Below are 22,288 nucleotides of genomic sequence, written 5' to 3'. Positions count from 1 at the left end.
TTTAAGGCTCTGGCTTAAACAGCAAACATCACATGTTATGCAAACTAATTCCAATGTTTATCAATTTAAAACTGTACAATAAAATAAGGAAATTATCTTTATTTACATATTTCTTGGAACATTACCATATGCTTACAAAATGTAAAACACAGATTGAAAAAATGTATATTTTAACATTCAATTCCTTATATTTTCATTGACTAAAATAACTGTATGAATCTCACTTGCTGAACATCCTAAAAATAAAAGAGAATGATTTGAATATTTGTCCAAATTCTTAATCACCACATAGTGACCTTTGATATAACGGACACATTCTAACCTGAGCTGGGTTTGAAATACTTCAATAAGTCATTAGCCTGACTGCTTTTAGCTGGAGCCTTCTTCTCTCTGGCCAGGGGGCTTTTGCCCTGTTTTTTCAAAGAGGAGGAAATCTTAAGGACAGGTATCTGTTGTCTCCACTCAGACAGTAGCTCTCTCTGAACCTCTGGAGGTAGTTCTGAGAACACCTTGGGGTCCACGTTTCCTGGGAAACCACAGTCAGCCGACTGCCTCTGTGACACGAGGCCTGTAGAGGAGTTTCCCTCCTCCAAGAGGTCAGTGAGTGAATACTGCAGGGAGGAGACTGTGTGTTCTTGTTGGTTGTTGGTTGTCGGTGCATTGGGCTGTCTGTCAAAGCCCTTCACAGTTTCTCTTAGGTCTATGCGAGTGCTGTGAAATGAGTCATTAAGTTTGCATGCAGCAGGCTGAGAGAGAGAGGCAGGCTGCTCTGAATGGTTGTGGTGAGATGAGTGGGCTCTGTCTGCTGGATCAGATACTGTGGGTCTGACGGACTGAGTGCTATGGCTGTGGAGGCCATGGGCGGTCTCTGGGTAGGCAGCTGATAACAGTTCCTTCTGGATGTCCTCAGGCAGGAGTCTAAACACCTCTGGGTCAATGTTGGGGGGCAACGGAGGAACATCTGTCACCCCAGGACTGTTGGTCCTTTTATCATCTACTGTTCCACCTATGCAGCACTCACCCACCATAGGCCGCTGCTGGGAGGCCTCAGGGCTATGCATTGTTGACTGTGTGTAAGGCTTGATCTTAAGGTTGCTAGGTATGTCTGGTATCCAGTGTGATGCATCCTGACCAGTCAACTCCTCTGTCTTACCTTCAACATCAGATCCAACCTGTCCCCTGAGGTTACCAAGCACACTTTGAGACAGATCCTCCTAGAGGGGAAGGAGAGAGAAAGAGAAAGGATGCACATTTTCAGAATTCTAAAGATGACACATAAGGAGTACACATGGCAGGGTAAAGCCTGAGACAGAGATACTAGTTTACTTCTAATGGGTGACATCCACATGTCTTCTTACCTGGCACCGAGAGGAGGCCTGTGTTTTCTCAGGAGATCTGTGTGTGAAGAAGGAGGCGATGGATCCCTTGCTGACAGCAGCACACTTGGCCTGCAGGTTACTGAAGCACACATTGAGGAGGGTGAGGTGGAAGGCTGTGTTGGTGTCCACCATCTTGTGGAAGAGCTTCATGGCCATGGTGACCAGTTGGGCCAAGGCATCACAGTTGCCTGACAAATAACACAGCAGATTTAAGTGGTGTTAGCTGCTAAATGCACAGTAACTGATCTACCATTCAAGATCTGTGAAATCCATACTTAGAAATTAATGTACAGTTAAAATGTAGATACACAGTACAGTAGGTAAAAAACAATAGCTACTGCATATTTGATAAAGCCATAGGCAGTACATTGGCCGTTTCAAATCCTAATGACTTGCAGACAAAATATACTCCATATTTGTGTGAGAATGATTTAACAGGTACCAGAGGTTATCTTTTGCCCAATGTGGTTGGGGATGGGACACTGCCTGCTCTCCCGGCTGAACCACTTGTTGGTTGCAGAGTAACGCCTGATGGTCAGTCGAAGGGTCAAAGGCTGCCTGCCATCTTTATGCATCCTAAAACCAAGACAGCTTAGTTAAACTTAGGAGCAGAAGCACTACTTAGAGATTCAACCATTTCTGCACCTTGCAATTCAAACCTTATGATTACCTGTCTAAAATGCTACTCAACAGATCTTTAACCTTTTGCCAAACTTCATTGGTTGAGGACATTTTCTTGAAGGAGTCTTCATCGCTAAGAGACTTGGTATGTTATGAAGACAAGGAGAAAAAATACAGAAAGACATTATCAATATGTGCACTGTAACAGTATTAGCTGAAAAATGATTATTGTATTGATCAGTTTTCATCTCACACCTGTGGAGCACCAGTGGGGGTGACTGGAGTGTCATCGATGCCCAAAGCCAGGTTCTGGAGACGCTGAGCAGTGGAAACTCCAAACTCCCTCACCAGGTCAGCCAATGGAAAGAGCTGCAGGTCCTGCACACTAACCAATCCCAGGGCCTGAAGCCTCTTAGCAGTCTGGTGGCCTACTCCTGAAATGGGCCATAATGGGTAAAGGTAAAGCACTGAATAGCATGACAACAGCTACAGAGGTGATTACGGCTGGGGCTACATGGATCTACAACAGGTTGGATAATCTACCACTACACTCTACTTCATGTATTGACTTGGATAACTTGCTGAGTGTCAAATTAGGAATAAAGCGTAAATCTTTACCTGGTACTTTACGTAAACCATTTAGACTGCCCATAATGTCTTTCACACTCTCTGGCAAAAGTGTGGTTTGTTGATTTGGCTTGAAGGCGCCCGCCACCAGTTTGGCCAGCAGCTTACTGGTAGCAATGCCCGCACAGCCAGTGAGGCCCAGCTTGCTGTGGATCTCTGCTCTCAGTTCAGCTGCGATACGTGAGCCCACCGCTAGTCTAGGGTGTACCATGACTTTGGCATCTGAGGCTGAGTAGACAAAACAGAAAGATACACAATTCACAGTTAAATTTCACATCATCTCAACCTGATTGCTAGTATGTAGACATGGAATTTCTTATAACTAAAGGCTAAGATTAAGAATCCAAACCCACAGTGGCTCTAAATGTAGGAAACTGAAAGTGCAATGCAAATGTTTATACATTTAGCTTTACAGGTTGTTTCACAACCCATATCCTGGTTTCATAAGTCCCCAGTCTGAATGCTGCTAGACCTTATGCTACTCACTGTCAAGATTGTAAACGTGGCCTTCGTATGAATAGTGAGCAGACTCTGGGGTCTGTTCTATCCTCCTCTCCACCATCTCTGTGATGTCCATGAAGTTCTCATCAAACCCCAGCCATTCTACTAATGGACAGAACAACATCAGCAACTCTAAATGGAGGAAAGCACAGAGACAGGTGAGAGTTTTTCCATAAGAAAAAACTGATAGTAAGTTAGAATTCATTMGAGCGTAACACTGTGGCGATAAAAATAATTTATCTGATGTTTGTGAGATCATCACTGTTCTAGCTGTTTGTGGTGGTTAACTCCTTTCAAGAGTTACTGAGTTGATTACCTGTGACTTTGTAAGATGTCTCTCTGTAGTGTGTCAGGTCCTCTCCCTTGACCAGCACGAGCTGAGGACACTTCTCTTTGGCATCCGTCACTAACATCAGCTTTGTCACACCAAGGTCCCTGGCCACGTAGTTACAGGTGACGATGATGTACTTTTGTTGAATACCTACAAGGAGTCCAGAGAGAAGTTGTTATACAACCAGTGCTTCCATTAACATGATGAAAAACGATACAGTAAAATGCTTAGACACAAAGAATAGGAGACGAAATAGAAATAGTATGTACAATAAATCACCTAAAGGCACATTCCGCAATGCTGGGTTGCGGATCATTTCAACCTGGGCATAGAAACAGTCCAGGTCAAAATGCAGGATGACTCTCTGTACTGGTGGTACAGGTACCTTACTGCAATATTTGCCCCCATGGATCACTGAAAGAGATAAGTGCAGTTTCATAGTGAGAACAATTACAGGTGAAAGAGCTATTACACCAGTGGTTCCCAACCAGGGGTCCTCGGCCTATCCACAGGGGGTACTTGAGAAGACTCATGAGACCTACTGGTAAAATGCACATGAGGGGGTACTTCAGGGGTACTCCTAGCCCTTGATCATGACTCCCAGTTCTATTACATTACACAAGTCATTGGACGAATGCGTCTTCGGCACGGGGAAGTTTTGTTAAGAGCCCAGATGCTATGTCTGAGCATTAACACGCACTGCTTGCGGTCAGTTTTGGAAGCATAAGAACTAGAGGTCGACCAATTAATCGGAATGGCCGATTAATTAGGGCCGATTTCAAGTTTTCATAACAATCGGAAATCGGTATTTTTGGATGCCGATTTTGCAGATGTTTTTTTTTTTTACACCTTTATTTAACTAGGCAAGTCAGTTAAGAACACATTCTTATTTTCAATGACGGCCTAGGAGCGGTGGGTTAACTGCCTTGTTCAGGGGCAGAACGACAGATTTTTACCTTGTCAGCTCAATCTTGCAATCTTACGGTTAACTAGTCCAACGCTCTAACCACCTGCCTCATGAGGAGCCTGCCTGTTACGCGAATGCAGTAAGAAGCCAAGGTAAGTAGCTAGCTAGCATTAAACTTATCTTATAAAAAACAATCAATCAATCAATCATAATCACTAGTTATAACTACACATGGTTGATGATATTACTAGTTTATCTAGCGTGTCCTGCGTTGCATATAATCAATGCRKTGCGCWTTCGYGAAAAAGGACTGTCGTTGMTCCAACGYGTACCTWACCATAAACATCAATGCCTTTCTTAAAATCAATACACAGAAGTATATATTTTTAAACCTGCATATTTAGCTAAAAGAAATCCAGGTTAGCAGGCAATATTAACCAGGTGAAATTGTGTCACTTCTTTTGCGATCATTGCACGTAGAGTCAGGGTATATGCAACAGTTTGGGCCGCCTGGCTCATTGCAAACTAATTTGCCTGAATTTTACGTAATTTTGACATAACATTGAAGGTTGTCCAATGTAACAGCAATATTTAGACTTAGGGATGCCATCCGTTAGATAAAATACGGAACGGTTCCGTATTTCACTGAAAGAATAAACCTTTTGTTTTCAAAATTATAGTTTCCGGATTCGACCTAAGGCTCCTATTTCTGTGTGTTATTATGTTATAATTAAGTCTATGATTTGATAGAGCAGTCTGACTGAGCGATGGTAGGCACCAGCAGACTTGTAAGCATTCATTCAAACAGCACTTTCGTGCATTTCGCCAGCAGCTCTTCGCAATGCTTCAAGCATTGCGCTGTTTATGACTTCAAGCCTATCAACTCCTGAGATTAGGCTGGTGTAACCGATGTGAAATGGCTAGCTAGTTAGCGGGGTGAGCGCTAATAGCGTTTCAAACGTCACTCACTCTGAGACTTGGAGTAGTTGTTCCCCATGCTCTGCATGGGTAACGCTGCTTCGAGGGTGGCTGTTGTCAATGTGTTCCTGGTTCGAGCCCAGGTAGCGGCGAGGAGAGGGATGGAAGCTATACTGTTACACTGGCAATACTAAAGTGCCTATAAGAACATCCAATAGTCCAAGGTATATGAAATACAAATCGTATAGAGAGAAATAGTCCTATAATTCCTATAATAACTACAACCTAAAACTTCTTACCTGGGAATATTGAAGACTCATGTTAAAAGGAACCACCAGCTTTCATACGTTCTCATGTTCTGAGCAAGGAACTTAAACGTTAGCTTTCTTACATGGCACATATTGCACTTTTACTTCTTTCTCCAAAACTTTGTTTTTGCATTATTTAAACCAAATTGAACATGTTTCATTATTTATTTGAGGCTAAATAGATTTTATTGATGTATTATATTAAGTTAAAATAAGTGTTCATTCAGTATTGTTGTAATTGTCATTATTACAAATAAATAAATAAATAAAATCGGTCGATTAATCGGTATCGGCTTTTTTTGGTCTTCCAATAATCGGTATCGGCGTTGAAAAATCGACCTCTAATAAGAACCTCATCTTTCATATCAGGGAGAAATAACAAAACGTTAAATTGATACACATCTTTAGAGGCACTAGCGGACTTACTATTTGGCAGAAGAGGCAATTGCCTCAGGCCTCACATCAAGGGGCCTCATGAGCTGAGCATTAAAAAAWATATATAATAATACTCCACTCGAGACATAACAAAATATTATTTAAAAAAACATTATTTTATACCTACAGGGGTCCTAAAATCAAATAGCTAAAATATCCTTGCTATGACCACCTTAAAACAATTCCATATGTTAGCTTAGTAGTAGTCATCTCGCTTTGCCACACCTCCTTTGGAGGTCTGGATAATTTTTTCTTGCAAAAACGTTTTGAATGGTTCGCTGGCTTCCAGCGGCAAGATTTTTGATAGGATTTTACGGTTCAAGAACCTTCTCCCCCCATGCCCATTGGTGCTACGTGTTATGTTCGCCACTGTTTTCAGACAGGGAAGGAGACATTTTTGCAGAGAGTAGTTCTGTATGCTAGTTTGCAACATTGCAGAAAATGGAAGAAAGCCTGGAAGAAAAACATAATTCTGTTTTGTTCGAATTTTTTAAATGTATTTTTATTTCACCTTTATTTAGCCAGGTAGGCAAGTTGAGAACAAGTTCTCATTTACAACTGCGACCTGGCCAAGAATAAAGCAAAGCAGTTCGACACATACAACAACACAAGTTACACATGGAATAAACAAAACATACAGTCATTAATACAGTTGAAGAAAATCTATATACAGTCTGTGCAAATGATGTAAGAAAAGGAAGGTAAGGCAATAAATAGGCCATGGTGGCGAAGTAATTACAATATACCAATTAGACACTAGAGTGATGTGCTCTATACATAAAATTCCATACATGAACATATTTTTATGGGGTTTTAAATCAGCGATTTCCTGGTCATCCTCACCAAAGAATGGTCAGGCACTGTTGCACCTACGACATTAATCTAGTGAACACTATTGGAGCTCCGCCCAAGCAAGGCATTTGATTGGTTTGATGTGTACCGAGACGTCACTGATTTACACCGGGTCTCCACCCCTATTTAGCCATTTTTCAACAACTTCCCAAAGGCTTGCCCGTATTAGGGAACACTGGTTCTCGACCAGGTTAGTTTAGTAGAAACCCAGCCTCGGGCCCTTAGACTCTATGGGGATACAATACGCATTTCTTTAGTAAGAAGACAGGTGCTGCTGATATTACTGCCATCTTCATTGAGGCAGAGGACATGATTTAAAAAAAATGTTATTTAACCTTTATTTAACTAGGCAAGTCAGTTAAGAACAACATATGTGTAGCCCATGTATCTGATGCTGTCTGGCCAAAAAGAGTATGGCATATCATACATTTTTTTTGCCAGACAGCATCAGATACATTTAGTAAGACAGAGGGGCACTGTTTCCCTTGCTCGGATGCTTTCTCCGGTGAGATAGTTTCAACCACTCGCATGAGTGAAGGAAAGTTGGCGGGTGCACAGTGCACTGTTCGCATCCTGGAATTGTTTTGGATGAACGTACGAAGGTAACCTACTTTGTGAAGTGATTTGTTTGACAATCAGATAACCAGTTAGGATGTTTTTGTGTTCATGGCACATTTAAAGGTAATACATTTTTACTATAAGACCCATTCAAATAAATAAAATAAAAATCAGGGGTGGAGGGGATCTGGGGGGGCTAAAACTGGCATCTGCCTGGGGCCTCGAAAACACTAAGTCCGCCCCTGTTTATAGGGTTAATGTTCCCACGTGGCCATATCTCCAACTTACAGTGTGTGTTTATGGAAGACAGACAGAAGAAAGAGGGACCACCTGTGCCAATTCGCTATCTCGCAGGCTCTGAACACCCGTGTGTAATGGAAGAAGGCCTCCAGAAACGTGTTGTCACTGAAAAATACTTTTGGCTGCAACTGGTTAAAACAGTGACAGTAAGTGTGAAATTATTTTTTATGTGATATGAAAGTAAAGGGCTTTATGTTTCTAGAACCACTGGGTTAGGGTACTCTAGCCAGATCAACATTTAGTTGGTTGTACAGTAAGCAAAAAAGGTTGGGAACCACTGGACTAGGGTAGTCTGGGCAGAGCAAAATCCAGTTGGTGGTACAGTAGCTCTCAAACTCTAGGCGACATTCTGCCTTCCCCCTAAGGTTCTCAGCCATTAGCTTCACCCACGACCGCCTCATGTGAATTACAATATTGACGCTGTGTTTTAACGTTTAGAAACGTAAATAATAATTTATTGCAATATGGCTTCCGAAACATATGGCCATTATCTTTCATCAGCGATAAAAAATGATTCAAAAAAATATATACACTTACTGTAGCAGTTTTGCACAGATCCATACAGCTATGAGTGGCTCCATACGAGGAAACTACTCTTCCGCTACACTTCCCGAGTTACACTTACACACAGGTGTTCAGAGCATGCTAGATAGTTAATTGCTAAATAGCCTCGTCTTCCGTCTGTTTTCCGTAAACAAGCGCTGTAACATGGATATATTCCCGTGTGGGAACACTAACAAGGTGTGTATCAATTTAACCTGTTTTTAAAAAAATTAATTCTCGCTGATATTAAGTAAGGTCCGTTATGCTTCCAAAACCGTAGTGTAAGCGATGCATGTTAATGTTCAAATCGAGCATCAGGGCTCTTAACAAAACTTCCCCCTACAGAACACGCCTTCGTCCATTGACTCTTGTAACGTTAATGTAATAGAACAGAGTCATGACCAAGGAGTGGTACAGTAACCGAAAAAGGTAGGCAACCACTGTTTACACACGGAGTATAGCATTACACACGTATTTTTCACTACACTTAACATGCAATGTTGGCAAAGCAATTTGCTTCCGTCATTTGGTGTCACTTGTGTTGTTTTCTTACCAACATGGGGGGGTTGAACAAAGTCCGAGCAAATGCTGTTCCAGTCAGTTTCATCCTCAATGTCCTCATCACCCACGTCCATTTCTAAACAACAAGAACATTCTGATGTACTCAAACATATGAATAAGTGTTGTTTCGATTTTTCATGCAACACACGAACGTCTCTTGGATGTCTTCTTCTGATTCTGGGTTCGTTGGCTTGAGCAGCAACAAGCGCATTTGCACCACCTACAGTTCTGAAGTACTTCCAGAGTAGCAGACAGGCACAGCCACTGGGTGGCACCAGCCACTAGGCATATTTGTATTTTAGGCCTGGGGAAAGCTTTATCAATTTCAGGTGGATTCCCTGTCAATTCATTTCAAATGTGCTAGTTTGACTCTTTACCAACGCGAACTTATTTCACATGATCATCATCATCATGAATTTAAATGATTGCGCATGGCAGTCCACTATAAYTTTTTTGACAGAATGTCCCGCGCCACGACTGATGCTATAAAACTCACGTAACACTGACGTCATGACAGGTGCATAGTGTTGTGAGTGGACAATTGATGGAAAGCGCCCACGCGTGAATAAATATTATTAAATATAGCCGGAGTACAGAAATTATAATTAGTCGATGTTGTCTTCCATTGGGTTCTTCGCTGAAATAGACTGTCCATTTTTCAGACGTGACCACTGTAAGCGGCCCCACTGTCTGTACAAGCATGACAAAGACGAGCGAGGAATGTTTGACAACACCCTGTATGGCTCACCGGTAACAGCAGCAGGTCAGTCTGGTTTTATTGTAATTCATTTACATACAAATTCCCCTTAGTATTTTATCTTCAGCTTGCCTTTAGTTTTGCCATAGTTTTCCAAAAAGGCATACTCGTTAATTGCCATATTACATTCTCAAGTGGAAATTGGCAGTAGCCCATCAATTTGAAACCGGATTACTTATTTTCAAGTCGGCCTATAACCTAATTGCAGTGCATCAACCTGCCCTGACCATGTTGTAAGGAATTATGGTGGCTGCAGGAGGTGGCTGCATTTTTTTTTTTCACTTTGGAAAAATAGTATGGCATGTGTGTAGTAATTTGCATCGTTTGATCTTCTTAATGACATCAGTTTTCTATTTACTTTTTCTTCATGAACAGGTGTTTGGAAAACTCATTCCACTTCCATCAATGGAGCTCCACAGGTCAATGAAGCCAAAGACCCTTGCCTTTTGGAGTTGGAGAGGATCAACAAAGAAATTGAGACTGTGAAGAATGAGGTTGAGAAGGAGCAAAGGAGATTATCTCGTTACCAAACTGTGCAGGTGGACAGTGAAAGAACAGGGTCCAAGAAAGTCTTGATTGCCAAATCTGAAACACCAGGTAAAGATCTGAATGGAAATAGCGTAAAGTCTAAACACAGGCAGTCAACTACAGTCTATTCTCCTGCCCGGAGGAAGTATGTGGTTGACAATTCCAAACCCAGGACTGATTTGGAATATGACCCCTTGTCCAACTTCTCAGCTTCTTTGCGATCTAGTGGTTGTTTTGAGTACAAACCAGGTAATGAGCAGAAAGTGAGAAGTGGGCAAGGTGTGAAGAGGATGAGAGAGAATGTTTGTAAGGAGGACCAAACTAAGCCACCATCTCAAGAGTTCACTGCCTCACCAGCTAGTAGTAACAAGTTAGTTGATGACTCTGAAGAAGAAGAAGGGGTCCTCATCATTGATATTCCACCTCTGGAGAGCGATATAAAGAAGTGTCGGGCTCAGAAGCCCTGTAAGATCACCACAAACCAATCACAGGAAATCAAAGAGGAAGACCACACTGTTTTTGTTCCTACTGTGGCTCATGCTCCACTTAGTATTCCACTTCCTGTGTCCACTCCTGGTCCTGAAGTAGTCGAAGTCCTATCCCCACCTGCAGTGTCTGAGATTGTGAAAGATGATAACCTCAACACTTATGGCCTATCTAGTGTTTCCGCTAGTCGGGAAAATGAAGGTGAACCGAGTGCTGAGAGTGTATTCGATGACTTGTCCAAATGCTTGGAAAACCTGCGGAGTGAAAGTGAGAGAATAGTTTGTTACCAAGAGGCTGAAGCCACTGCGGAAAGCAATTGTGTCCCAGAACCTGTGTCTCTCAAAATGAGTCTATCATCCTTACAGACACGTCACCATAATGAGCCAGTTACGACTGATGTCAACTTACTGATGGCAGAACCTGGATTGCTTGAACGTGAGCTTGCCTACAACTGTGTTGAGAACAGTAACCATCTTCAACCCAATGAAGTCTCATATGGACATATATCTTCACTACCTCATAATGTTTTAGTCCCTCCCTCTGTCTCCTCCCCCCATAAACTCCCCATTGAGACCCAGAGAAGTGAGCAGCCAGTAGCACAGAGCTCTGCTCAGAGTTACTGGTCACCTGTACAAAGTGTATCATCAGTGCCATGTCTGCAGAAAATACCAGGCCAAGCGCCAGGGCTTGATTTTGCCCTGCCTAGTCCAGTTCCGGTAGCAAATTTTGTAGAGCAAGCGGCCACTACCGTGGGTTTCACCCAATGCCAGCTGTTATATGGGCCAACTACGTCAGGGACTAATGGAGTAGAATTACAATCTGCTCCTTTTGAGCAGCCTACTGTGGAAGCAATGAATGAACACATTGTTATTGATTCAAGTTCTGAGGAGCTCGAGTATTCAGAGTTATCTGATAGTGACACAATGGAGGAATGCTATCGTATCTTCATGGAGGAAGCCAACAAGGGTGATGAGGGATCGACAGACCAGGCTTGTACACCTGTAAGTGCATGCAAACACACACATTGGGTGGGATAGTTGTACAGTTTAATGGAGATAGGAAAATGTTCTCATTGTGTGTTTTAGGTAGGAGCTGTGGATGTGGAGACACCAGGGTTAGCAGTGAAACCCAAACCGTTGCCAGGACCCAGGAAGAGGGTGGCCCATGTGTCCAGATATACTGAGGTACACTATTGAAGGCTACAACTCAAGCATATGACTGACTTTATTAACTGTGATTCATGAAACTTTTCTTATTGTAATTGACTGCCTTCCTGTCCTATAGCCACCGGTGGGCAAAAGCAAAGCCCAGGTGATCGTTCCTTTCCGAGGAGGAGCCCCCCAGTTGTCCAACCCCTCTAAGATCCATCAACTGCAGCAGAGGGCCTCCGTTTTGTCCGCTGCTCTGAAAGGAGGCCAGGCGTTCATCTCCTCCAACTCACAGAGAAAAATGGTGATGCTGCCTTCTCCTGCTCATCAGGCCAGTCATCAGGCCACCCACCATCCAGTTCAATACCTCATTCACCAGCCAACTCACCAAACTACTATGCAAAACTGTAAGAGTCCATAACTTTAATGTGTAAACTATACTTTTGTATGTGTGAGGAATGTACCAACCACTGCAATTTGAAGTTGTAAATGATAAAGTACAACAGGGTGATGTTGAGGTGAAAATGCACTCCTCCAGTCAGTTGGCATGTATATCCTATTGTACATATTTTGTCTGTTATGCATCAGAAGATTTCATCTATATTAAATGCATCTTATTTCCATCTGTACATGATGCTAAGTTATTGGTTATATATTTTCCCTGCTAGCCTGTGTGAACGTCATACCTGTGGGAACAGCCATCCAGGTGGGCAACAACCTGCATTTCATCCTCYCAGAGGGAAGCTACACTCTGCCCATCACTTCAGCTAATTCTCCAGTCACCCCAGTCCATACCCCAGTCCATACTCCAGTTACCCCTGTTCCTGTACAACCTCAGCCTACTGCCTATATCCCTGCTAAGGTGAGTACCAACAAAATTTAGAGGTGGAATGAAATGGCTTTAGTGGTTTTCTTTGTATTGACACAGTCGCACATTACTGAGCAGATTATTTTCATTAGAGCTTGCATTCATGTTTTCTAAAAAACTGCATGGCAAGGTAATTTTTGTTTTGTTTCTCAAGTAAAAATCCTTACTTTGCGTTTGTCCTCCCAGCCCATTCCTACCAAACGAAAAGCCAAGACGCGTCCTGAGGTCAGCGCCAAAGTCCCACATGATGTACGGCAGCGCTATGTAAACCTGTTTGTAGAGGAATTCCTCAAAACGTCCGTCACTGTACAAGATGCTTTTGAAAAGGTTTGTCCCAGAGCAGTCAACATTTATATTAGCCATGATTATATTAAATGGGAATTGTCATGCATGTTGTTGCCATGACCTATTGTTTTATGTTGGAAGCTGTGACAGTGTGATTTATACTTTAGGCTCTTGCTGAGGAGAAGACTGTGTATGATCGCAGCATCAACAAACTCAAGTATCTGAGTGTTGCAGTGAATGCACTGAAGAGGCTGAAGAACCAGAGCACCGTCTCTGTCAAAGGTGGGAATCTACAGCAACTGAGTGACTATTCTAAATTGCTTTTTGATTACTTGCAATAGTATGATAATATATTGTTAAATATCTTGTGGTGGGACAAAGATGTAAACAAAGGACATTTTGGGCTTCGCAACTCAAGTTGAATTGTTTCTTGTCTGTTCTTTTGCAGCTGGAAATGAAACTAATGTCCAGCTGTCCAAAGGAAATATTCCACTCAATGAAAAAGCACTTTGGGCAAATGGTATCATGCATTCCTCAACACACATTTTCATTAAAGGATAAGATTTTTTTCTAAGTTATGCTATGCGTCATATCAACATCTTGATTGCTTTTCTGACACTTCCATGACTCATTTAGCTTTCCTATTCATTTTCTGTTGAAGGAGATGTTGCATTGTATGACAGTTTGAAGGAGCACATTCTGTCAGAGGAGATATTGACGGAGAATAACTATCCTCTTCAGCACCCAGAGAAATCTGGCAGTGCCATACTGTACCGTGAAGACTATAAAAAGGCAATCACTGATTGTGAGTACAGTATGAAGCACTGCATTGTTCAGGTCTATATTGCTGAGTAATGACCAAATGTAAAAATGTACCTCTTGGAATGTGACATTTAGTCATAAGCATGTATTTTACATACTTGCTACATACTTGCTACAAGCAATACATCAATAGGCCAGGGTTATGGTCCTGTGTGGCTCAGTTGGTAGAGCATGGCGCTTGCAACGCCAGGGTTGTGGGTTCATTCCCCACGGGGGGACCAGGATGAATATGTATGAACTTTCCAATTTGTAAGTCGCTCTGGATAAGAGCGTCTGCTAAATGACTTAAATGTAAAATGTATCAAATCCAACCCTGGAGGTCCAGAGTACTGTTTCTCTGTTGCTGATAATTAATTGCACCCACCTGGTGTCCCAGTTTTGAATCAGTCCCTGATTAGAGGGGAACAATGAAAGAAAGCAGTGGAACTGGCTTCAACGSTTCATATTTTAATTTTAGGGCTGTGGTATGAGTAATTTCCCTAGGACTGGTCTACCTTGGGTATTGTAGTCAACATGGGCCTGTTCTTCATGTTCTGTTCATCATTCCCCATTCCAGAAGAGGGCATACTCCAGCTTTATAATGTCTTTGCTTTCAGGGCTCTGTTTAACTCCTGAATTGAAAACTTGTGTTTTTGTTTATTTTTCTTGGGGGGAAAAGCTTTGAAGAGGATTTGCTGTCGGTGTGGGGCCACTTACTCTGTGAACCAAGTGGGAAAGCACACTCGCAAGGAGGAGTGCAACTACCACTATGGGAAAGGAGTTGAGAAGAAGGGTGAGAGGACGTTATGGTATGTTCTAAATGTCTGAGTACAGATATTTAATAACTTGCTATTACTGTACAGTTCCAGGTGGAGTGGAAACCCGCTACAGCTGCTGTGAAGGTGTGGCTGGGTGCCCTGGATGCCAAGTCTTCAAGGTAAGAAGATGACTGGTGCATCACATTTATTTTCCTTAAGACCCTTCAAAGATGTCAGGAAACATTTTGTATTGCTCACATATGTCTCCCCCCTCAGCTGCATGTCCATGATGCAGTTAGCCTGGATGGCTTTGTCAGTACCCTTCCTAGGCCTGCCTCTGACAAGGGATGCCCGGGTGTGTTCTCAGTCGACTGTGAAATGGTGAGATTCAACAGTCACATTACGGAATTCATAGGCAACATTTTGCATGACATGCCAATTAAGGTTGGGTCAGTGTGTTTTGAATATCAATGTCCACACTGCCACACTAGTGATCTGGGAAAGTTTATTGTATGACTAATACATTTATTTTTCTTCAGTGCTATACCACTCAAGGTCTAGAGCTGGCCAGAGTGACTGTTGTTAACTCCAGTTTGCAGGTCATCTATGACACCTTTGTGAAACCTGATAATGACGTCATTGACTACAACACCAGGTAAGGCCACATAACACTCCATAATTAATATTGAATCTTGACAGACTGCTTTATTTAATCCAGTATTTTAGACAAGGATGGCATGGAAGTCATTATTGCTCTCTTTTACTCAGGTTTTCAGGCATCAATGAAGCTGATGTGAAAGGAACAAGCTCGTCCATCCGAGACGTTCAGGAGACTCTACTGAGCTTTGTCAGTGCAGAGACTATACTGATCGGCTACGGCTTGGAATCTGACCTCTGTGCACTGAAGGTGAGTTGCGCTGCATTATTTAACTATTTATTAGTGAATGGACACTGATATGGAAAGTCTATCAGTCATATTTTTTTTTCGATACATCAAATAAAACATTACTACAATCTTCTTAGAGCATGCTTTTTTAGTCCTGACTAGGCCTAATCTGTGTCTGGGAAACTGGCCCATAAAGTTTGTCACCTTGCCTGTCTCAGCTGCTCCATGGCACCGTGGTGGACACCTCTGTGTCGTTCCCCCACCGCCTGGGCCTGCCTCATAAGATGACCCTCCACAATCTGACAGCAGACTACCTCAGGAGGATCATCCAGGAGAGTGGTGGGTCAAACACAAACAAGTCTGGCAGTGGGGAGGATGTCCATCTACTGTGTGTCATTAAAGTTTTTTTTTCATATACTGTCAAACTGATCATGGTGAAATCAGGGAGACATGTTGCATGAATGTTCTTAATGAAAAATATTTCACAATTCCAATTCTGTCCATTCACTACATTTTAAAAATGTTCTTAGAACACTAATAAAAAGGGACTTTGCAGGTGAGAAGGAAAATCTGAGCGATAATATTTTGTGGTGTGTAGGAGGCTACAGTCCTAAAACATGTATCCACTAATGTGAGAATCATTCCTGATCCAAGGCTTTCTGATACATGTAAGATATATATATATATATATATATACACACAGGCCAGGCCTACATTAGTCTTGCAGTAACAGTGTGTATGGCATTGTTCCTGTCTCTTCCAGTGGGTGGCCATGACTCAGCAGAAGATGCTGCTGCCTGTATGGAGCTCATGCTGTGGAAGGTCAAAGAAGATGGCAAAACTAAACGATGGTGATCTGAATAAATCGGCCATCGCCCACCTTCGTTATTCATGAAATCACAGAGATGTATGTTAAAATGTCACTTATTTGTATAAAGGTGAAGTGTTGTTGGCTCATTTCTTCAAATGGTCTGGGTAGGCTTGGAGAGGGACTGAAATTCTATTTGTTATGTACATTTTAGTTTTTTGATGGAATTCATTTTTGTTTAATCTTTGTTCAATTATGTTATGCTTCTCAGTCTCTTATGCCAATGTAATTATTATTTGGGGATGCACTCAACACTGGGAAAGAATAATATATATTGAAAGTAAAAGCACAGTAAAGAAATTTGTTGTGGGATATTATTATGATCATGGTTGATGGGAACTGCAGCATTAGGCTTTCATAGCTATGTGTGACACCTGAGGAGAGCAGAGTCAAGTCCAACATCCAATAAACTCAATGTGAGCAAGAAACAGGACCCCTCCCCAGTCTATCTACAGTCCTCAACACTTTCAGATGTTATGTGATGATACATAAAACCACAGTGTCACTGAGGATAAACTATTTCAATAATTATTTATCAACACCATTCTTTTGAAGGAACAGGTTCAAATTGTGTCATTTCCTCTACAACCAGGCAATGAACGTGAACTAAAATAAATGGAACGTACAATATGAGACAAAAAAAAAATCCCTGGTGTGGGCGATAGAGAAACGTGTACACCAGAGGAAGTCCCAGCATCTTTGCCATCAGCTCACTGCCAGGCCAAATGGGATCAGCTAATAGAAGTTCATACTTGGCCTCTCTCAGTCTCTCCATGACGCTCTCTGACTTTAACAKTCCATCCACAATCTGCATGTTTATCTGAATTTGTCTTTGTATGAGTTCATAAAGTCTCCAGTGGATCTGCCAGTAGTACAGGTGGTCCATCTCGTACATGGAAAAGTGTATGAACTCCTCAAGGCAATCCTCCAAGGCCTCCACAGAGACTGAGCCATTGAAGGGTTGGTAGCTGAAGCGAGAGCGTTCCGTGGGGTCCATGTACAGAGAAGCACTGTTTACCAGCACTGTAACATTGTGTCCTCTGTCTATCAGAGTCTCCAATACAGGCTTGAGGTTGATCCAGTGACTGCCTTCAGTGTGCCAAACTAATATGTTTCCACAGTCTACGCGCCCTATGATACATAACTGTATGATTATTTAAACCGGTATGCTCTCTGCCAGCCTCATGGTGAGTGTGTAGACAGTGTCTATAATCAATCCTTTTTAAACTAGTCATTTAAGTCAAATCATAGTAGTACTCATCTTATCTCATGCCACCAGGTAGAAGAGCAAACCGGTGGACTTTGGGGGTGAAAGGTAAAAGCCTACATTGTAAATCTGAACAGAGTCAACAGAGAAAGTCAACAAAGTAAAACAAATATAAAAGTGTACAGAAGTCATCATTCGAAATGTTTGTGTTACTACTACGTGTGACAAACTATTACAATTGGGAATAGATATTTCTAAACTAAGTAAACTTCCTCGCCAACTACAGTATAGTTTATTTTATAGGACCCTATCTCTGTTTAGCAAGTGAGATGTAGCAGCATAGTCGTCAGGTAAATTAGGTAGCTGGTTTAAGTGTGGGGCCACAGGGTTCTCCCAGGGTCAGGGTTGGGTGAATAGACAGTGTATACCAGCCTTTAGGAAGCTGTGGTATTGTGGAAGTTTTCCACTGGGAAATAATGGTCCTCGGCTACTGTTGTTGTGAAGGATGTAGGTGTATACAGTACATGTGGTCAGTAGAGCTTTTAATGCTATATATGATATATACATGTGAACAAGATTTATTGGAAGTTGTTATTCTTGAAATGGTTGCCTTTGCTGTCCTTTCTCTCTCTAACCATCCCTGGTACTTCCCTCCCAAGTCCCTCCCTCCCTCCATCCGGCCTCTCTCTCTCTCTCTCTCTCAGCGCCTGGGTTTGGGTTACAGTGTGTTGCTTTTTGAAGTCAACATTTGCATAATCTGATTAGAATGTGGGATTGTCAGTGGCGGGCCCAAAAGAAAGTGCTCCAGAGGAGAGGGTGCTGTCCAGCCAAGAAAGGGGTCCCCATTCCGCCGATGAGCCTGCACCTGCATCCATCCCTCATTGGGCTGCCCACTTCTCCCTGTCCTCGCTGGAGAAGACCAGAGCAATGGAGAGGAGGAAAAAAGGGGGAGGAAAGGAGGTGATGGAGGGGGAGGATGAAATATTTAAACATGCAGTGTGAATTGGTTTAAGGGGATAAAGAGCTCAGGGCCTATCGGTTGGCACCCAGCTCCAGAAATTATTTTTCATGGCGCCTCAGCCAGGAGAGAGAGGGCTTGCCTGCACTGATCTGGTCCATTGTGATAACAGATTCAGACAGTGTGTTAGACGTAGATAAGGAAATGTGCTCTCAATAGACCATTACCACTGTACTTGGGAGAGAATAGTCAATCAGGCAAATATACTTGGATGAGGAGATGAGCAGAATACAGATTTGATTTTCAGTAGCTAGTGAGTTTGACATTATCCTGCTGAAAAGTTGTCAGGGAAGCATCTACTGTGTTTGGATGTTTTCTGCCAAGAATGTACATAAATGGCTGTAAATGACACAATGATTCAATATGACTACACTAAAGGCCTATGTGTTGTGTTGAAAATGTTACATTTGTTTGGTCTTAAAAGAGTGCTATAGTTTGCTGAGCAACAACAAATTGATTTACTGCATCATGTGTGCATTTTCTCTACCATATACACTAAGTGTACAAAACATTAGGAACACCTTCCTAATATTGAGTTGCACCCCCTTCTGCCCTCAGAACACCCTCAGAACACTGGCCCATGTTGACTCCAATGCTTCCCACAGTTGTGTCAAGTTGGCTGGATGTCCTTTGCTCATATCGGTACCCTGACTTGAATGGAATTTGTGCTACAAATGMAAAAATTGTAGCATTTGTAAACAGTGCCAAGGAAACTAAACCAAAGCATGGATTGCTGTCATACATTGTCCAAAGACTGCTTACAGGGTAGGAAACCAATATGTAATGTTGTAATTTGGGGGAACTATCCTTTTAAGAGCAGTCACCTGTCCATTCCCACGGGCTGTATGCCTGTGTTCAGCAGCTGCACATTGCTCCATTTACACACCATTAGCAGGTTTAATGGTGATGGAGAAAAGGCCTTACACCAACTCACTGTTTACCCTTCAGCTCAGTAGTTGCAGCCTGTTGGCACGGCAGTTCATGGGGCAGATTTAAACAGTGACAATAGGTGATTAGTAGCCTGGTTAAATGTTAAACAATGGTGATCTCCGCATTCAGGCTGGTTTAACCAGGCTAGGTGATTAGGACTCTAGATGTGTGACCTTGGGGTATAATCGTCTTCTTAGTTGATGACATCAGGGCCAATGCAAGGGTGAAACGAGGAAACTGTTTTGTTTTTGTTTACATTTGTTCACCAATCGGTGGCACTTTAATTTCCATTACTGTTTTCACTGATATTCTCTTTGTATTTAATAGGAAACTATGTGGAGGTAACAATGGGTACTTACTTTTATTTAACTAGGCAAGTCAGTTAAGAACAGATTCTCATTTACAATGACGGCCTACCAAAAGGCAAAAGGCCTCCTGTGGGGACGGGCCTGGGATTAAAATATATATATATATACAATATAAATATAGGACAAAACACACACCACAGCAAGAGAGACAACACAACTCTACATAAAGAGAGACCTAAGACAACAACATAGCAAGGCAGCAAAACATGACAACACAGCATGGTAGCAACACAACATGACAACAACATGGTAGCAACACAACATGGTAGCAGCACAAAACATGGTACAAACATTATTGGGCACAGTCAACAGCACAACTGTCAGTATGAGTGTCCATGATTGAGTCTTTGAATGAAGAGATTGAGATAAAACTGTCCAGTTTGAGTGTTTGTTGCAGCTCGTTCCAGTCGCTAGCTGCAGCGAACTGAAAAGAGGAGCGACCCAGGGATGTGTGTGCTTTGGGGATCTTTAACAGAATGTGACTGGCAGAACGGGTGTTGTATGTGGAGGATGAGGGCTGCAGTAGATATCTCAGATAGGGGGGAGTGAGGCCTAAGAGGGTTTTATAAATAAGCATCAACCAGTGGGTCTTGAGATGACCAGTTTACAGGTATACAAAGATGACCAGTTTACAGGTATACAGAGATGACCAGTTTACAGGTATACAGAGATGACCAGTTTACAGAGGAGTATAGAGAGCAGTGATGTGTCCTATAAGGAGCATTGGTGGCAAATCTGATGGCCGAATGGTAAAGAACATCTAGCCGCTCGAGAGCACCCTTACCTGCTGATCTATAAATGATGTCTCCGTAATCTAGCATGGGTAGGATGGTCATCTGAATCAGGGTTAGTTTGGCAGCTGGGGTGAAAGAGGAGTGATTACGATAGAGGAAACCAAGTCTAGATGTAACTTTAGCCTGCAGCTTTGATATGTGCTGAGAGAAGGACAGCGCACCGTCTAGCCATACTCCCAAGTACTTGTATGAKGTGACTACCTTAAGCTCTAAACCCTCAGAGGTAGTAATCACACCTGTGGGRMGAGGGRCATTCTTCTTACCAAACCACATGACCTTTGTTTTAGAGGTGTTCAGAACAAGGTTAAGGGTAGAGAAAGCTTGTTGGACACGAAGAAAGCTTTGTTGTAGAGCATTTAACACAAAATCCGAGGAGGGGCCAGCTGAGTATAAGACTGTATCATCTGCATATAAATGGATGAGAGAGCTTCTGTTACGGATCCCCCCGGTACTGATGCTCATTCTGTTCACCAGTTCCTGAGGTTTACGTCACCGGCTTTCTAGGCTTCACTGAACGGGATTCATTATCATCAACCCCGGACTGTTTTGTCTGCTTACACACACCTGGTTCCCATTTCCCCTGGTTAGTATGTTATATATGTGCCCTCTGTTCCCTCTGTCTTTGTCGGTTATCCCATGTCTGTTGGTGGTGTGGGTATCGATGCGTTGGTGCAGCTGTTATGCTGCATGCTATATATATTGTGTAATACGGGTATCGTCCCGTATCGGTCAATGAGGTTTACCCTCGCTCTTTTGTTTGGGTATAGTCCAGTGTTTTTGTATACGGGTTTGTTTTGGGTGTATTAAAATCCCCTATTGTGTATTCCTGCGCCTGTCTCCAAAATCCTTTATACCAGCGTGACAGCTTCCTACTGCCTSAGCTATGTTATTGATGTAAATTGAGAAGAGCGTGGGGCCTAGGATCGAACCTTGCTGGTACTTATTGGTACTGGTACTTACTGGTACTTGACAAAATAGATCTGTTAATTTGTGTATTTAACAGATGGCATTTTTTCTCAAAACAAAATGTTTATTGTGTTGTAAGGTTATGCATTTCTCTAAATCTAATTTCACAGTTCTTACATAATAATCCATGATTAGAGCCTAGAGGGAAATTCAGTAATTCAAGTTGAATCTAATATGTGCGTATCCATACCTAGGGCAAATATCCAAATAATGACTTATTCAAATGTTATTGGACACAGAAATGGCCAAGCCTGTGTAAACTACACTGGCATCTGATTTCATTGACATTTTGTTGCAGAAAGGGGATAAAAACACTCCATTCAAGAGCCCATAGGAGCCCCTCAGGACTAGCAGCGCTGCATCTGCCTGTTGGGTCAGTGATCAGGGTTTGACTGCATGTTGACCTGTGTGATTGCAGGGCACAAGTTAAGTTGTCCTTTTTCTCTTCCCCTCTCTCTGCCCTCGGACACTAGATAAGGGTTCAGAGTTCAGGGGTTGTCTCTGTGTCCACACAGTGGTCAGAGGGTTTGTAGAGTACAATCAGAGGCGCGGCCATCACTGACCCCATTGAGAGGAAACAAGGGTATTACTAGGCTAGAGGGTCCAGAATGGACCAGTACAAATGCATAGGGAGCAGCTGTACTGTTGACTTCCTGGCTCGGCACTTTGAGGTGTTTGTTAAATTAGTACAAATGGTTGCATGGTGTCAATGGAATACCAGGGTTATTTACAATAAGAGGATGGTACTTAATGTGTACTTACTTTTGATAAATTCAAAC

At 42.4% G+C, this 22,288-nt stretch overlaps 2 protein-coding genes across 4 annotated transcripts; one reads left to right on the top strand and one right to left on the bottom strand.

Moving 5' to 3' along the window:
• Window positions 1-84: 84 nt before the first annotated feature.
• poli (polymerase (DNA directed) iota) lies at window positions 85-9,101 on the bottom strand. Its single transcript, XM_024002239.2, has 10 exons — window positions 8,834-9,101; window positions 3,739-3,873; window positions 3,445-3,609; window positions 3,114-3,260; window positions 2,619-2,855; window positions 2,256-2,434; window positions 2,050-2,141; window positions 1,822-1,955; window positions 1,359-1,567; window positions 85-1,214 (listed from the first exon to the last, which is right to left on the bottom strand). Exons 1-10 carry the CDS (start codon window positions 8,913-8,915, stop codon window positions 318-320), a joined length of 2,277 nt encoding a protein of 758 aa, XP_023858007.1. The 5' UTR covers window positions 8,916-9,101; the 3' UTR covers window positions 85-317.
• LOC111973670 (RNA exonuclease 1 homolog) lies at window positions 8,389-17,976 on the top strand. 3 transcript variants are annotated; one of them, XM_070446942.1, is made up of 17 exons: window positions 8,389-8,478; window positions 9,504-9,604; window positions 9,974-11,613; window positions 11,698-11,796; window positions 11,897-12,167; window positions 12,429-12,622; window positions 12,815-12,955; window positions 13,081-13,195; window positions 13,362-13,433; window positions 13,575-13,718; window positions 14,394-14,507; window positions 14,578-14,651; window positions 14,749-14,853; window positions 15,012-15,127; window positions 15,241-15,379; window positions 15,577-15,697; window positions 16,122-17,976. In XM_070446942.1, exons 2-17 carry the CDS (start codon window positions 9,562-9,564, stop codon window positions 16,211-16,213), a joined length of 3,480 nt encoding a protein of 1,159 aa, XP_070303043.1. In that variant the 5' UTR covers window positions 8,389-8,478; window positions 9,504-9,561; the 3' UTR covers window positions 16,214-17,976. The 3 variants fall into 3 exon arrangements, with proteins under 3 accessions (XP_070303043.1, XP_023856810.1, XP_023856808.1); XM_024001040.2 differs by lacking the exon at window positions 8,389-8,478 and having other exon boundaries at window positions 9,348-9,604; XM_024001042.2 differs by lacking the exons at window positions 8,389-8,478; window positions 16,122-17,976 and having other exon boundaries at window positions 9,347-9,604; window positions 15,511-15,591.
• The last annotated feature ends 4,312 nt before the right edge of the window (window positions 17,977-22,288 follow it).

The sequence above is a fragment of the Salvelinus sp. IW2-2015 genome, linkage group LG15 (assembly GCF_002910315.2).
Source record: "Salvelinus sp. IW2-2015 linkage group LG15, ASM291031v2, whole genome shotgun sequence".
NCBI classification, from domain to species: Eukaryota; Metazoa; Chordata; class Actinopteri; order Salmoniformes; family Salmonidae; genus Salvelinus; species Salvelinus sp. IW2-2015.
The sequence above is the reverse complement of the archived record's forward strand: the minus strand, read 5'-3'. Positions and strand labels throughout refer to the sequence as shown.